Here is a 15,889-nt window from a genome sequence, read left to right on the forward strand (position 1 = left end):
AAAAGAGTGACTTAAAATATTCCCGCACACACAACATGAAAGCGGTAGGACCTGATTCGTCTCCACACTTCACATTACGGGTGAAAGTGTCCCTTCTCCCAGATGGAAAATGCTCCCTTGGGTGCAATTGAGAGGTGTTGTCGAAGGAAAGTTGCCGTTCACTGTAGATGCACGTCACTGCATTGTGAACATCACGTTCGAGAGGCCCACGACGTACACAGAACGGCGATGTTTCTCCCATGAGAAACCACGTTTTGGTTCTGTGACATGGAGAGGAGAAGCCCACCCTATTTTTGGACACAGATCCTTCCTCAGGTTGTCGGCGACGCAGTATCGACTCTGAAACTGAAAACTCAAGAAGAGTTTTACCAAAAAAAGAGGCAAAAAGCTGCTGCGGGATGCACGCAAACAGGAGACCACAATTCAGGAGAGCGCTAACGCTCAAAGTAGGGACAGAAGTCAAAAGCTCGGTCGCTGCTACTAACGTGGCTCCCGTTGCTCCTTTCGCGGTGGCATTGCTCATAGTGGCCATCGACTGCAGCATGTGGCGAACAAATGGTTCTCATTTCACCCGTTATGTACGTCTGAACTCGTCGAACCAGCGGCAAACGCTCGTGTTTGCAGCTGTGTGTCCAAAAGAAACCGGAACGCGAACAGGACTAAATGATACAGAACGCGGGAAAGTGTTCAGCAAGAGAGGGTCAAACTTATTCAGATTCACGTATAGCTAGGTGAGTGTGACAGTATGTGGAGTTCCCCTTACAAAAGGACGTCAGCCGCAAGGCGCGCAGGTCCCGTGTCCCTGCTGGTCCTCTTACAGCAAAACGTCTCAGCCTGTGAGGTCGCTTAAAACCACTCAACATGAATAAATAGATGGAGTGTGAGACAGATGCCGAAATCATGTAAAATTGGAAGATGTTCTTCTTGGTGCCAAAAAAGCCGGCGGTTGTATTATGACGGTACAAAGACATGAAATCCTTGTCGGGTAATTGTCATCGTGCGTGCAAGTGGGTCCGACTCTTTGATGTCATCCATTCCGCGATCACCTAGTCGATGTTTTGCTTTCCGAGGTGTCTTGACCGATTGCTTTTCAGTCAACCATGGTTTCGTCGGACTCTACCACGACCGAAGTCACCCAACTCATAAGGGCTTTGTTCAAGCCCGCCTGCTCACTACGCCGTAGACAAGATCCGCTCACTTTTTCTGCAACAGCTTTAAAGAACAAGATGGAACGGGTTCTCCACCCATGGAATATTCTTCTCATCTTGTTTTGGTTACCCCCTCATCAAAAGAATCGCTAACCGTCCGTCTATAACGTGCTACTGCCCCGGTAAAAAGCAAGCCGAGAGAGCTCGATCCAAGCCTGATAATAAGGTGCCTTAAACCCTTCTTCAAAACGCAAATTCAAGAACACAGAACCGCACTCGACTTGAATTCTTGGCTTCATTGTTCCCTTGAAAAAAGAACAGTTGATTGTGGCTATGTCGTTCTCTGTACCTCTATATGAAGGATAAATCCGAAACGCAGACTGAGAAAGTCAAAGCCGCGCCTCCAACAGAGCGTACGCGGCGAGAATCTCTGCTCGCTTTGCTAGTGAACTGGGGATACGAAGGAAAGAGGATACGGGTACATTGTTAGGAGAGGGATTGCTGGTCCTTTCTGAGCTCGTGTCTGGGCATGGCATGTGGCGCTTTTGAATCTCTTGACGAACGAACAGCCTCGCACCCGGACGCGATGCGAAAAGGAATCTAAGGAGGGTCGTCCGTTTCACTCTCAGCTGCAGACGGGTGAGACACCATAGCGTTTATATAGACCTCAGAAGCTTGCACATTCGCTAGCGTTAAACATCTACAGGAGTTGCAACAGGATGAGAATTCAAGATGCTGCACTCTACAACAGCGTCTTCGGTATTCTTTCTGTATTTGGCTTCACATTATTCGAGGATTGTATACCTGGAATTACGTGCGACAGCATGTACACAGTCTTCCTACAAGAAAGCATGAGAGAGAAAATTTACTGCGAATGAGCGGTCACCAGGAACGTTTCGCGGCTGCACTGTGCCCTGCTTCTGTTCACTGGGATTCCGTCACTTTGTGTCTGGAAGTCATCGCCATGTTTTTTTTTTCACGGCGCTTCGATTTTTTTCTGTGCACCGCCGCGTTTTGCCCCGAATCGCAGCATGTTTCATCAAAGAGTTCCACAAAGTGGCTGACCCGCGACCAGTTGTCCGCCGGTGTGTCAACTGGTTTCATCTTGCAGTAGAGTTAAGGAAATGCGGGGCGGAAAGTTCCATCATTGTCAAGTGGTGACGCCGCTGTGCTTGGAGCTCTGAGGGCAGCAGATCCCCTTTGCGGCGCAGACAGTTAGTTGTATGCGTTTCTAGCGAGACCCCCCAAGTGAATTTCAGGAGGAAGCGATTTCGGGGATGTGTTTTTCACTGCCTGCTCAGTGGCACACCCTACTTTAATATGCACGCGCTGACTGGCAACACCTAGCGTTAGCGATTCACACAAATGTGTATGTAACCGGCGCCGGATGACATACAGAAAGCCGGTACGAACACGGTCGTTTTGGTGTGCTCGTCGACGGGAGTCGATGTGCACGACGAAGTGTGCCCGATTAATTTGTGCAAGTGTCTGAACGGATCTGCCGACGGGATTGGTTTATTCGAAAACGCGAAAACGTGTACATACACAAATCGAAACACAATTCCCCGGGTGTACGTACGCCTAGGCAGCGGTCTCTGGCATTCATCGCTTTGCAATTGCAACGGTACTGCGGCAGATAGCGTCCACTTGCATATTTCAGCAGTGGAAATTGCCTTTGCATTTTTCGTACTTTGTCTCTTGTCTTTCGACAACGAACCGCAACAAAGGAGGCTTTTCGTCCAGGTGGCCTCACGAAATTCGTTTGTGCTGTGACTGCGTCGGTTTGGATACCCGCGGGCGGGCGAACCGGGTTCTTGGAGCGCTCGTGAATTTTTCTGCTGCGATCGCGTGCGCTCTGTGAACAGCTGGAAGGTTCCCTCTACTTGTGGCTGAGTCAACAATTACGCTTCAGCGAAACGCGAACCTGAGATTTGTCGTCAAGCGGGTCGCTTTGTCCGTCACAAAGAGTGTCGGTAGACGTTGCTTTCGGTCAAAATCGCGCGGAACGGGCTTGCGCCTTGGTGTGTTTTCGTCGTGGTTCTTTTCTCGCCTCTCCCATCTCAACGACAGTTGGCGCGTTGTGTCGCGCGGCTTTTCCCGGCTTCTCCCACTTTGTCGAAAGGAAGGAATGCGAGGCGAGGCAGCGGAAGAGAAAGCCGTGACGAAGCTCTGGGGCGCCGGAGCGAGTCGTCATTCAGCTCCCACTGCCGCGAAGAAACCCAACCACGAGGGCTGCGCTTTTTTTCGCGCACCAAAATGAGGAGCACAGAGGAGGAGGGCAGGCGACACTCTCTGCGGGATTCCACCGTTGTAACGTATACAGCGGTACGTTGTTGACGATATCTTTCCACAGCGGCGAACTCTACCGCTTTCCCAGCTTCTTTTCAGGAATATACAGAGATTCCATGCCAAGCAGTTTTCCTTGGCTGCACTCAACGACGGGGCTGGGATGACCCTCGCCGCTCTTCACAGCTTTTTAGTTGTTTTGGCTTCAACAGCCACTGGCGCTTCCCCAGTGAACCTGCTGCTTGCGATTGTCTTGGCTTCCAGTTCGCTCTTTTTCCCGCAAAGACGAAGTAGCCTTCCACAGCGGCGGAGCCAACCCGGCGCTTGTTAGCCCCGGCGAGGCACATTTGCCTGAAAAATTTGTACGCTTTAATTCGCGATACACCTCTGTTAGTATATGCGCATACTGAAACCAGACTTTTCCGTTGGCTCAGCCATCTGCGGGAGTCCGCAGGAGGCTTGAATCCCTTCTGTCACGACTGATCCTCATTCCCGTGTGCCTGGTGCCAGAAGCCGATATGAAGGCTTTTACATGCACGTCTACGTAGATGTCTTACAGCATGCTAGAGGGACTCTATTTACATGCATAGCGTCGCCGTGTCTTCCGTTTGTCACCCATCCATTATTCGTTGTTGTGACTGACTCGGCCCTCGCTCTTGTCCCGCCCTCTTGGCCAAATGCCTTCGCGAACGTGTGCGTCGTCCACACGTCTGGGCGGCTTGAAAAAAGACATGGAGAAGCCACGTGTGTGGACGAAAGCATCGAGCGCGGCGGCCACCACGCTCTCGGCTGTAGTGGCATCCCGGCGCTCGTCGACTGCGGAGCTCGAGGGCACCGTTTCTGCAATTTTTCGACGCCCTGCCGGCTTGCCTTCTCTGCGGGATTCTACCCCGAGACGTGTAGAACATAAAAAACGGGGTTTCCACGAGAGCTCATGCACAGAGGCGCCCCCTGAGGGCGAGTCAGGAGACACGCGTTCAGGACGAGATGGAGCAAGAAAGAACAGAGGAGAAACACCTTCGTCGGCGCCGAATTCTGTCACTCCTGCGCACCTCAATGAGACAGTGCCCTCTCCGTCCGCGCGACTCTCTCAAGGATTTCAAAACCCGCAGTTCCACAGGCAAGTTGAAGAGGGTGGCGTGGAAGACACAAACCGGTTTTGGGGTTTGCAGAGAGCAGTTCAGAGAACAAACAAGCAACAACAAAGCAGACACAAAATCTTTGGGGCTTGCCCTGGTTAACCGAATTCCGGTCCCCAGAGTGAGGCGTACCGGTGTAAGGCTTCTCCCCTGTTTGCTAACTGTGTGTGACACGATGACTTTGAGCAGAGTATGAAGCCGTTTGCCTGGGGGCTTGTAATGTCTTATTCGCTGAAGGTGAAAGGCATGTTAGCGTCTTAGAGGAGTGTTGAAGCACATCGTTTTATTCGATGGTGTGTCTCCCCGACTTGTATGTTCCAACCTCCAAGTTTAAAGAGGCGTTTGTTGTCTTCTTCTGCACAGAATGTACCGATCTGACGGGCACAGATTGACGCTGTCTGGTGTGAGAGATGCGCGGCAAGTTGCCGGGTTGTCGGCATTTCTCAGCCAAGTCACGACAGCGCCTCGCAGGTTTTCGTCGGGGCATCGAAGCGCTTTGCATGCTGCCCCTTGTCAACCCAGCAATTCCTTTCAGGCGACTCGAGGGTCTCGCACAGCAAGCCGGGACGTTTCAGGCGGGACAAACAGATATCGGGAGTTTGAGGACGCGAACGGTAGCACTTTGCATGCATCTGCTTCGGCTGCACTTCCGCCGTCGTCTCGTGTCGCAGAGGCGAAGAGCTCTTCGTGCGATGCCGTGGCGTTTGCAGACGCAGAAAGACCCTCAGGAAGCGACGACAAAAGATCTCAGAGCCATGCCGACACGGGCGGGGTGCTCAACAAGAGCCGATCCGCCTCTGCGCTCTCTTCTGAGGGTGTGTCTCTTTGGGAGAAGAAGGGAGAGGAAGGTCAGAAAGAAGAACGACAGGTATCGGCTGCTCTCGCGAGTGTCTATCTAGACGATGCCCCAGCCGAGGTGGTGGTGGCCGCCCTTGAGGAGTTACGCTCCTTCCCGCGGCTTCAGGCACTTCACATCCATCTCTGGGGGCTCGACTGGACTCCAGAAATGATCAGACTTCTCGGGTACGTTCGCGAGGAAACTGGGACAGGGACGAGGTCGGTGGAGTCTGGTTCTGTGTAGACAAGGGACTGAGAAAGGAGGTCGCATGTATCGTCTCCGCGATGTGTCTCAATTTGAGGTGAGATTGCATGAGTTCTCTGTCGCGCCTTGCACGACGGAAGGTGTGACAGTTCTGCCCGCTTTGCTGTAATCAACAAGGGGAGAGGCCCCTTCCTTCACTTAGCGTCATGGAGGATGTTTTTTCGGAGGAGATGCTGGTGTGCTTCCTCCCTTCTTGCTGATGTTTCTCTGTCTTGTTCCTCTCTCCTGCCTTCTCTTTTTCTCCTTGCCGCGAGCGAGGCGACACCTGGAGGTTTTGTAAGGGGCACCCGTGTGAGTGTGCTGAAGGCTAGAGTGGGAAACGAAGGAGTTTACGAGACGCAGCGCCGAGGAGAATCGAAGCAGTTCGTTTGTGTTCTTCTGCTTGTCTCTCTTTTTTAGCCAAGTGTTCGCCGCGAGCGCTGCAACGCTGGAGTCTGTCACCCTTCGATGTCGTGTGTCCGCTCCCGTGCTCACGGAGATGCTCGAAAGGCTTCCAACGAATGTGCGCTATTTGGATGTCTCCGAAAACATGTAGGCGAACAGCCCACACAGCCGTTTTACTGGGGACCCTAATACAAGCCCAACAGTCTCTCATCAGGGGGAGCTTCATTGCTGCGACGTTCAAGAGGCGAGGAAGCGTTGCGGGAGATAGGCAACGCAGCGCAGACTCACATACAGGCTGCGCGTTTCTCGACTGCTTCTATTTCTGGCTTTCCTTCTTCCTTCCGATTTTGCTAGTTCGTGGTTCTTTCCCTGTGTGGTCCTCTATACCCTTCACTCGTGCCGCTTTGTCTCCTCACCATCTCTGCATCCCTGAGTTTGTCTTCAACCGCGTTCTGCATCTATGTGCGATAACTCTAATGGATACGGTCTTTCAGCGTTTCTGTCAGTTTCCGTCTGTGCCTTGGTTTCTCTCACTTTGTGTCACTTGCAGGTTGGGGGGCGATACGACGGTGGTTCCGGTGCTGGACACTTTGTTGCGCCGCAACGCCATCGAATCTCTTAAAGTATCGCAAGTTGGATGGTCGCGCGAGTCGAAGGAACTTTTTGCGAAGGCGGTCGAAAACCTCGGCGTCTTCAACTGTCTCCAGTGGCTGGAAGGTATGCAGGATGGCTTCCAGAGCCGTCCTTCTCCAGAGAAGAATTACGTCTGTTTTGATTCGGGGTCGAGATCTGGAAGGTCACTTTGATTACCTCTTCTAGCCCTTTGCCGAGAGAGACAACAATTCTTTTCTCGCGATCGCTCTTGGTTCTGTGTTCTCCCTTCACGTGTTCTTCTTGTGTTTCTGCCGCTTGGAATCTGTCTTCGCGTTCTCCGAGTTGCGTCTCTCAGTCTCCCTTCCGTGGCTTTCCTTCCCCTGCGTTCCTCGCTGTTTTCGTCGCATTCTCGCCGTGCTTCTGTCGGGCTCTGTTCCTTCTTGTTTTCTTGCGCGCCGTGTCTCTTCGCGTCTCGTTCTTCCCCGTCGTTCTGTTCTCCAACTTCCTTTCTCTCTCCTCTCTTCTTCTGCGTCTCCGTTCGCCCATCTCCTGCCGCGGCTGTATCCACCCCGACGTCTTTGTCGAGTTGCACACGTTGGTTTTTCTCTGTTTTCCTCGAGAATCCTGCATCTACGAGACGGTTGCTTTCGTCGCTCTCTCCATTCTCCCTTGTCGTTTTTCCTTCCTCTTTCCCCCCATTTTTCTACGTCTTCAGGCGTCGACCTTTCTGAGTGGCTTGCCATTCCCCCGCAAGTTTTCATGCAAGCTGCTGTGCCTGGACCACCTTGCAGCAGCGTGGCAGCGACGACCGCCCCCCTCGCGCATCTGTATGGACACCGCTCTGGCGTATCTGGAGCTCCAGGCGCAAGTCGCGCTGCAACTGTCGCCTTGGCGAAAAGGTGAGAAAAAACGGAGCGACGGCGGGAGAACGTCACGCATGCGGAGACGGCAGCAACAACGCGGAGGCAGAAGAGGCAAACGAAAAGGAAAAAGAGGAAACAGAAAGAGGGCAGGACAGTGGCAGAGCAGGGCGAAAAGGAGGGAGAAGGAATTCAGAAGAAGGGAGAAGAGGTAGAAGAAGACGTGGTACAGGCAGCAGAAGAAGGCGTCAGGATGCAGGGAAGCATCTCTCCTGAAAGATAAGAACGCACATTCTCGAGACGTTTCGGTGGACCCTGCATGACACTCGCGAGAGACACAGGTCCGCCTGCACAGACGCAGCGAAGATTCCTGGACAACGATGAAGAAAGGAGAGACGTGGATGCACCGACAAAACGACACAGGATGGGCAGATGCAGAAACAGTGACAGGCAGCACTGTACGGCTGGATACGAGAGTGTTTCAGTTTTTCAAGAAGTGGAACTCGAAAGGAAAAAGGGGAAGCACCACATTCCATTCTCTTCGGAGGTTCATCTTGAGGCATCTCTCGCGTCTGTTTCATCTGTTTATCGTGTGTCTTCTCTCGCTCCTTTCTCTCCTGCTTCTGCTTCCTCTTCTGCTTCTTCTTCATCTGCTGCTGCTGCTGAACTCTGTTGCTCCTTCGTCTTCGTTCCAGTTCGTTCATGTTTGAATTTCGCTGAGTGTGGAGGTGTCGTTTTTCTCTGGATGCGTCTGCCAGTCTGCCTGCAACAACTGTGAACTACACCCTGCTGCGCTACCTGCGAATCCGGACGTTCCTGCCGATGCTCGTCGGCAAGAAGGTTCGAGTTTGGTGGAAGCCCACAAGCGAGACGCAACGCACGGACTTCAGTGGACGGTGAGATGAATAGCGGAAAAGGAGAATCAAAAACGGGAGAGACGAAATGAACAAACGAGAGAGCGAGAAGAGAGAAGCAACGCGAAGGGAGAGAAGGAGACGTCTAGAGGGAGAGCCGTAGATCGCCACACAGACAGAGACAGATCGAGATACAAGGTAGAGTTATCCATGGCTGAACATAAAGGGAGACCGAGATGTGGCATATATCTGCAAGTGAGGAGATATATATGTATATATTTGTGTATACATATCTATATATCTATATATATACATATAGGTAGATATATATATATATATATATATATAGATAGATAGATAGATAGGTGTCGACATCTGTAGACATATGCATATGTAGACAAGCCAGTACTTGTGAATTGAGGAGGAAAAAAGCGCATGAAGCACGTAGTGCGAATCCACGAGTCCCTGATCTGATTCGTCACGGGGGACACGCAAGAAATCACAGGTGCACTGCTTTCTTGGCTTCTTACTTCCTGCGCTGGAGTTCCGGAAAAGCACGAAATCTGATTCTGAGATCGGAGTTCGCCATTGTCTTTCTTCTGCAGCTACTGGCCAGCGCGGGTGGTTCACGGCTGTACAGACACCCTAGTCTGCAAGCTCGTGTACGACAACAATGAGCAGGACTTCATATCTCTTCGATATCTGCAGCCTTACCACCCCTTCAAATACGGTGGAGGCTGGGGATGTTTGACCGACTCTTTTCCTTCTTCCTCCTCTGTTTCATCTGCCTCTTCTTCTTCCTCTTTTTCTCAACCTTGCAAGAGTTTCGACATGCCGGCGGAGCCTTGCACTGTCTCCGTCGCGGAGACAATCCGGTGCGAGGCTCGCGTAGGGCGCGGGGCCTCACGCGGTCGTCGGAGCGTCGCTGCGGCTTCAAGAGACACTTTTGCCCTTTCGTCGTCTGTCTCCGAAAGGCTATCAATTGTCTCTGAAGCCTCACCGGTGGTGTCTCCGCGGCGCGGGCGAAGACAGCGGAGACAGGGTGGTGCGGCGCGAGGGGCGGGGCTCGAAGTCGAGGAGACAGGAGAGGGCGCGGAGACAGGAGAGGACGAGGAAGGAGACACCGTGGACGCAGGGTCTTTCGTGACCAGCGAGAGAGAGAGCGCGGGGATATCGGCGCGGGGGCGGAGACGCAGACCCCCTCGGGGAAAAGCGTCTCTGTTTGTCAGCGCGCCCCGGCAAGACGAGGAGACAGGAGACCAGACTCAGAGAAGAAAGAGGCGTCGCAGTGCCGGCAATGAGGGAACAGAGGCGCGGCAGAGTTTGGAAGAGAACCCAGGGACCGAGTGCTTCCTCCCGCCTTCTGAGAAAAGCGTTTTGCAATGCGCGTCTTCTTCCGGCCGTCAGGCTTCTCGCCTCCGCCCCCCAGCGCCCACGCGGCGCTCCGTGGAGTCCAAGGCGCCGTTCGGGTGCGGCCGCCGAGTGTCTCCTCGCCTGCAACTCCTCGCCCAGGGGAGACAGAAGAGCCACGGATCACACGAAAGCAGCAGGGCGCAAGAACGCGAGGAGCCGGTGAAGGGCAGGGGGCCTGTGGGCTGCGGAGACAGGGCGGCCTCGCCTTTGCGTCTCAGGCGAACTTTGCGTGGGCGCGAAGGAACAGGCGCCTCAAAGGAGAGAGACGACACGGAGACAGGTGTGATGCGTGAAGCCCAGAAGGGGGTGGAGACCGCAAGGTCGGGACTGGGAGAGTTCCAAAGAGAAGAAGGACTAGAGGGTTTGGGCGAGGACAGAGCAGAGTGTGTTTATCTGGAATCGACAGACACAGGGCGAGGCAGGCGGCGGCGATCTCGAGAGAAGAGCAGTCAGGACGGCGAGAAGGAAGGTGGAAGAGACGCGCGACACAGGGCTGGCAGCCGCGAGAGCGACGACCGGTGCGGACGGCGCGAAGCAGCAGAAGCAAACGGGATTGGAGACGCACTTGAGAGAAGCATCGGAGTGGCTGCCAGGGCGAAGACGAGGATGACAAGGGAAGGTCTCGCTGCCCACGTCTGTTCGACTCGTCGCGGGGGTGCAGGCGAAGAGGCTCTGGTGCGAGCGGAGACGGGGGCCTCTCGCGGAGACAAAGACGAGGGCGAGAGACGAGAGCAGGCGGGAGACAGACCCCTAGAGCAGCGGAGGCAAAGAGGAGATTGTCTGTCTCCTGGAACAGACGAGATGCGAGACCAACAAACGCGAGACGAAGCACTGCGAGCCCAGGGGACAGGAGAACAGAGACGCAAGAGTGACGGAGACCCTCTAGACGTCGCATGGGATGTTTGCTGCGGACCGGCGCCTGTCAGTCGGCAGGAGGTTGCGGCTGCTGCGTCGTTGTACCCTGACCTTTTCGAACAGAGTCTGTACACGTTTTTGCTGTCTCCTGAGAGAGATGGCGAAGCGGAAGAAACTTCAGAAAGAAAGCGAGCTGTTGGACGCGAAGTCGGAGAAGAGAGGAAGGCGAGAGGAGCGCCGGGGGAGTCTTTTGCCCCTGCGGCCTCTGACAGTCCAGCCGGGGACGCAAACTCCAAGGAGTGTTCGCGGCCGGGAAGCCGAGCTCTCGGGACCCGCCGGAAGACTCAGGAGATGCGAAAAGCAAAAGAAGACACGGAGAAGGCAGAGCGAGAAAAGGAAGGAGAAGCTCAAGAAAAAGGAGGAGAGAAGGGAGAGACCGAAGTTGTTTTCGAGACTCTCGAGGATGCGAGCGTGAACTGCGAAGAAGGTCGAGTTCGAGTGGGAAGGATGCCATTGGCAGTCATCGGAAATGTTCTTCTTCCTGGCGAGTTGTGTGAATTTCGAGACGAAGAAGAACATCGTGGCAGCGACCCTTCTGATTTCGTCGGTAGGCTCAGCTAAGGCTTCTCGCCTCTCGCGGTTCCCCTTCGCGACAAGTTCAGCGCTTCTTTGCTTTTTCTTGACTTGTCTCTCACCAGTGTCTTTGGGAAGGATCGTGTCCTCTCTGTGTCTTCTCTCTTTCTCTGCATCTCACCAACAGCTTTTCGCGTGAGCGACTTCCTCTCTCTCCTTTTTCGCCCGTTTCTCTGGCGACCTCAACAAACCTTTTTCTTGCCGCAGTTCCGGCGCTCTTTTTCCCCTCCCCTCTCTCTTCTCTCCTTAGGCATGGTCGTCGCCGTCAACTCTGAGGAGCCTCTGTACGTCGTGCGCTGCGTGTACCACGACGATGACACTGTGAGCGCTACGGTGGCCTTCGAAAATCGGCGCGAAGCTGGCCGCGATACGCCCCTCGATATCCTGGGCAAGAATTCTATAGACGACTCGACGCACCGCGGATCGGTCCGGGAGCAGATACTCGAGATTCTCCCCCGCGCCCCGCGTCCAACTTGCGATAAACATTCCCGAGGAAGGCTGTATCTCGAGTGTTTCCTTTTTTGTTTTTGTCATCTTGGCCTTGTCGTTCTCGTGTACGTTGGTGTTGCTTGAGAAACGGCGAGTCCCGAGACGTCCGTTCAAGCGCGTTTGAAGAACGTAGTTTCTGGTTGAATCGCGCCTCGTAGAGATCCCTGCTTCCATCAGACTCAGCAGATTGTGTCGGTGCATGTGAGTTCCTTCAAGGCAAAAGACGATCCGAAGAGTGGAGTCTGTTTCCTCACTTTCCTCTCAAAGCGTCGCTTCTTCGTCACCTTTTCTCTCCTGTCTCTTGCGTCTTCGTTTCGCACCTGCGGGGCTGTCTTTGTTTTCAGCTCCTGCAGATCCAAAGTTCAGACATTCGTCGCGCCGTCGTCGTGCCACTCGACGCGTGGATCGCATGGCGCTTCGCGCTCGAGAGGTTCCGTCTGAGAAGTGAAGAGTCTTCCTCGACAGACGCTGCCCAGCGAGGAGCTTCGCGCGCGGTGCCGAATAGGCGAGAAGAGCCTCCTCCTCCGGCGTCTGCAGCGCCACAAGGACGAACGAAGAGGGTAGGAGCCACAAGCCGCGAGCTGTTGCAAGGCCAGGCCTGCGTCCCAGAACGACGCGCAGAGATCCGAAGTCTCTTGAACCTGGGCTCCGGACAGAGGGAGACGAATCTCCCAGCCGCGACTGCCTTCCCTTCGTTCCGTGAGTAGAGACACAAGGGCAGACGCCGCGAGCAGACGCTTGCGGGAAGCAGACAGGCAGCGAAAACGAGGGAGAGAGCAGAAGGCGTGAGAGAGCGGAGGAGGAAGATGATGCGTCAAAGAAAAGAACGTGAGAAACATTGACAGAGGGAACAAGAGACGGCGAGAGGAAAGCTCGAGCAGGCGAAGAAGACGAGGAAGAAGAAACAAAGAAAACGAGGGGGAAAAAAGAAATGAAAAGGAAGAGAGGAGAAGCAGAGAGAGGGAGAGAGGAGACAAAAGATAGCAAAAGAGGACAGGAAAGAGAAGGAGATGAGGGAACGAGAAAGAGTCACGAAACGAATCCGACATCCCATACGTGTTAACGAGAGACACCCACAGACAGTCAAACGTGAAAGGTCCACTAATATATATATATATATATATATACATATATATTTACATAAGTATCTAATAAGGATAGAAATCTATTGTCGATCATGGGCGTATCTATTCATCTATAAATATATATATATATATATATATTGGTGATGAGGACGGTATATTTCAATGTTTTTTTCCAGGCGAAGTGCCGCCGTTTGCAGCATTTTACATGCTTCCGATCGCGACGTCGGCTAGGCTGCAGCAGATGGCAGCGGCAGGCCGTCCGTCGCAGCCCCAGCGAAGCCCCGTCGATCTGAAACTTCTTCCTGCACAGTAAGAAGTTTAGAACCAGCGTATGCTCGAATCGTCCCGCCACACTCTCTTCATGTCTAATTCCCTTTCAGCTTCCCGAGCTTTTCGCATGCGCTCTTGCCTTCTCTGCCGCGACGGTTGATCTCCTCTCAGAGATGGGGAGACCCGCTTTGCACAGAGTCCATTGAGGTGGACGTACACTCCACCGTATTACCTTCTCATTTACACAAATATATATATATATATATGTGTACGTATGTCCAGAAATCGTCTGTGAGTTTGACTGTGTCTCCTACGGGTTGCTTGCAAGCTTTTGGCGGGTGACATGGTGCGTGGACGAATCCGAGTCTTGGCCAGTTTAGGAAGTTGGCGTCTCCCCAATTTTTTTTCCAGCAGTCATCAGCAGTACCGGGAACAGGGCTTACCGAGCAGTCACAAAGAGTTTAGTTGTCTTCTCTGAATCGCATTCTCAGAGACTTCGCGGAGGACTTTGCAGTGCGACAGGTCACTTTTGTAAGAGAGCGACAGGAGGCAATGAAAACGGAGCGAGAGGCAGGAGGCATTTCGGCGGAGGAGACAGAGAGTGGAACGAAAGGCACAGCGCCGCTTAACCAAGCGCTGCAGTGCGGGGGAGCACCCCATACAAACGTAGCTGCTGCTGTGCACCCAGAGTGGGGGCAGGCGCAAGCGGAGAAACTCGGAAGAGCGCTGACGGCGGTGAAAGAGGAGGAGAGTGCGAAAGCAGCAAAGACGAGGAAGGCCGAGAGCGAGGAGAAGGCTGCTGCTGAAGCAGAAACGGCTGCCTACGCGAGTGCCGAGTTCGCGGTGGTGGCTCGACAGCGCGCCCCACACAAAGGCTTTGGACCTCGTCCCTGTCCTCTGGTGGGGCTGCGAAACAAAGCTATGAGGCCGCTCTTCACGTTCCTCGCTCTCTCTGCTTCTCTCGGAAGCGAGTTCGTCAAACAACAATTACACCCGAGGATTCAACAGAGCGACCGACGAGCATGGCTAGCTCTCCTCCCCAAAGCAGATCTTTTGCAGAAAGTCATAGACCTCAGTCGGGAACTCGCGACTCTGAAAGTCCAGGTAAGCGCGGAAGCAAAGCGCGTCGTTGTGGTCGGGAAACCCGGCGTTTTCGGCGGCTGCAAGCGGCGGACGCCAACGCGACAACGAGAGCGACAGACGGAAGAGCCGCCACCCCGCACAGGCACTGGCATTCCGCACACAGCGGGACAGCTCAAACTGGACACGCAAAGACGATATATAGATTAATATATATATATATATTTATGTATATATATACATATTTATATATATATATATATATTTGTATATATATATATATATTTGTGTGTATATATATGTATATATATGTATATAGGCGCGAATGCATGAAAAGGAATGTGTATGTGAATACCCTGCTGGGCCTGGTTCGTGTCGGCGAATGTGTGTGTTGCGTCTCTCTGTCACGGCGCCCTTCCGGCTTTGTTGCTCGATTTCCAGGTGCAGCGGGAAGCGGCGATTTTGGAAGAGTGTCAGCGTCTTCGCGTGAGCCTTGAGAAGCAGAAGGAGAGAGAAGGCGAACTCGAGAGTTTACTAAAATGCATCATCTGCGTCTCTCGAACTCGCAGCGTCGCGCTGGCGCCCTGTCTCCACTTTTACTTTTGCCACTCCTGCAGTCAAGGCTTGACTCAGTGCCCAATCTGCAGAGGAAAAATCGTCTCCCGCATACAAGTGAAACGCGAGCAGGGGGCGGACGAAGAGAGCGACGCAGAAAGCGTGTAAAGGCGCAATCAGAGTCGCAGGAGCAACGGCGAAGGTGTGCGCGGTAGTAACGGGATGAATTTTGTCGTAGAAATGGAGTGCGTTTTCGGTGGTAGTACGGAACATGTTTAGGACTCCATGTGGTGGGAGAGTTAGGCAAAATGGTGTAGGAAGAATGGGGTGTATGTACACCTGGATGTTTCCGGGTCTGTCGGCGCGTTGCCAGATCTGTGTGTTTCAGGCTCGGCTTTTCAGTTCTGGGGTGGTCGCGGAACGGTAGTTTTCCTGGCGAATGCGGTCGATTTTTGTTGTCACGTAAATCAACTGTGCGTGAGAAACCAGAGAGACGAACACGCAGGCTGGGTTCGACGCTCGTTTCTTGTTGTTTCGACTTCTCGGGCAGTTGACGCCTGAGGGGTTCTCACGAGTCGACCGCAGACGTGGCGTACGTTTGTCAAACGAGCGAGTTAGACCGGAAAACAAAAGTGAATTTCAAGAGACGCGGGTTAAAACACCGGTAGCGCGCGGGGACATCCCGTGGGAGCCCTCACAGATTCTTGCATTGTGTGGCGGCCGTCCGACGATCGCTTTGGGCGCCTGATCCGTGCTGCGTCTAGATCCGTTAGAGCACCCGGGACACTCTGGATATGGCCTCCTCCAGGAAAGAGAGAGACAGAGAACCCAGTTCACACGATTGCTGTACGCCACCGTTCCTATGGCTAGTTCGCAAGCGTTCACACTGCTGTGGAGCCTACGCTAAACTATCGACTTTGCTCTAGGCGGGCGGTGCGGATAACGCTTCGCACGCGTGTCGGAAGTGGGCGAAAGCTCCTCCTCAGATGCGACAGCGATTGGTTCACGTAGACAACGGCGCATGGGGGAACCGAGCACAGTAAAGCACTTCTTCAGCGTCTGCGGAGGCGTTCTCCACCGATTGCTTCTTGCGGTGTGGGGATTCGAGTTTCAGCCGCTCTCTTCCCTTTGGGCAGCCTTTC

General features: G+C 53.6%; 1 protein-coding gene across 1 annotated transcript; it reads left to right on the forward strand.

Moving 5' to 3' along the window:
* The first annotated feature begins 2,993 nt into the window (after positions 1 to 2,993).
* Positions 2,994 to 15,400, forward strand: TGME49_219640 (hypothetical protein). Its single transcript, XM_018779850.1, has 12 exons — positions 2,994 to 4,554; positions 4,937 to 5,596; positions 6,075 to 6,206; positions 6,610 to 6,776; positions 7,369 to 7,552; positions 8,272 to 8,409; positions 8,973 to 11,242; positions 11,519 to 11,589; positions 12,102 to 12,456; positions 13,019 to 13,151; positions 13,604 to 14,216; positions 14,634 to 15,400. The coding sequence occupies exons 1-12, from the start codon at positions 4,112 to 4,114 to the stop codon at positions 14,913 to 14,915; spliced, it is 5,448 nt and encodes a 1,815-aa protein (XP_018634795.1). The 5' UTR covers positions 2,994 to 4,111; the 3' UTR covers positions 14,916 to 15,400.
* Positions 15,401 to 15,889: the final 489 nt, after the last annotated feature.

Source organism: Toxoplasma gondii, chromosome XII (genome assembly GCF_000006565.2).
Source record: "Toxoplasma gondii ME49 chromosome XII, whole genome shotgun sequence".
Taxonomy (NCBI): domain Eukaryota; phylum Apicomplexa; class Conoidasida; order Eucoccidiorida; family Sarcocystidae; genus Toxoplasma; species Toxoplasma gondii.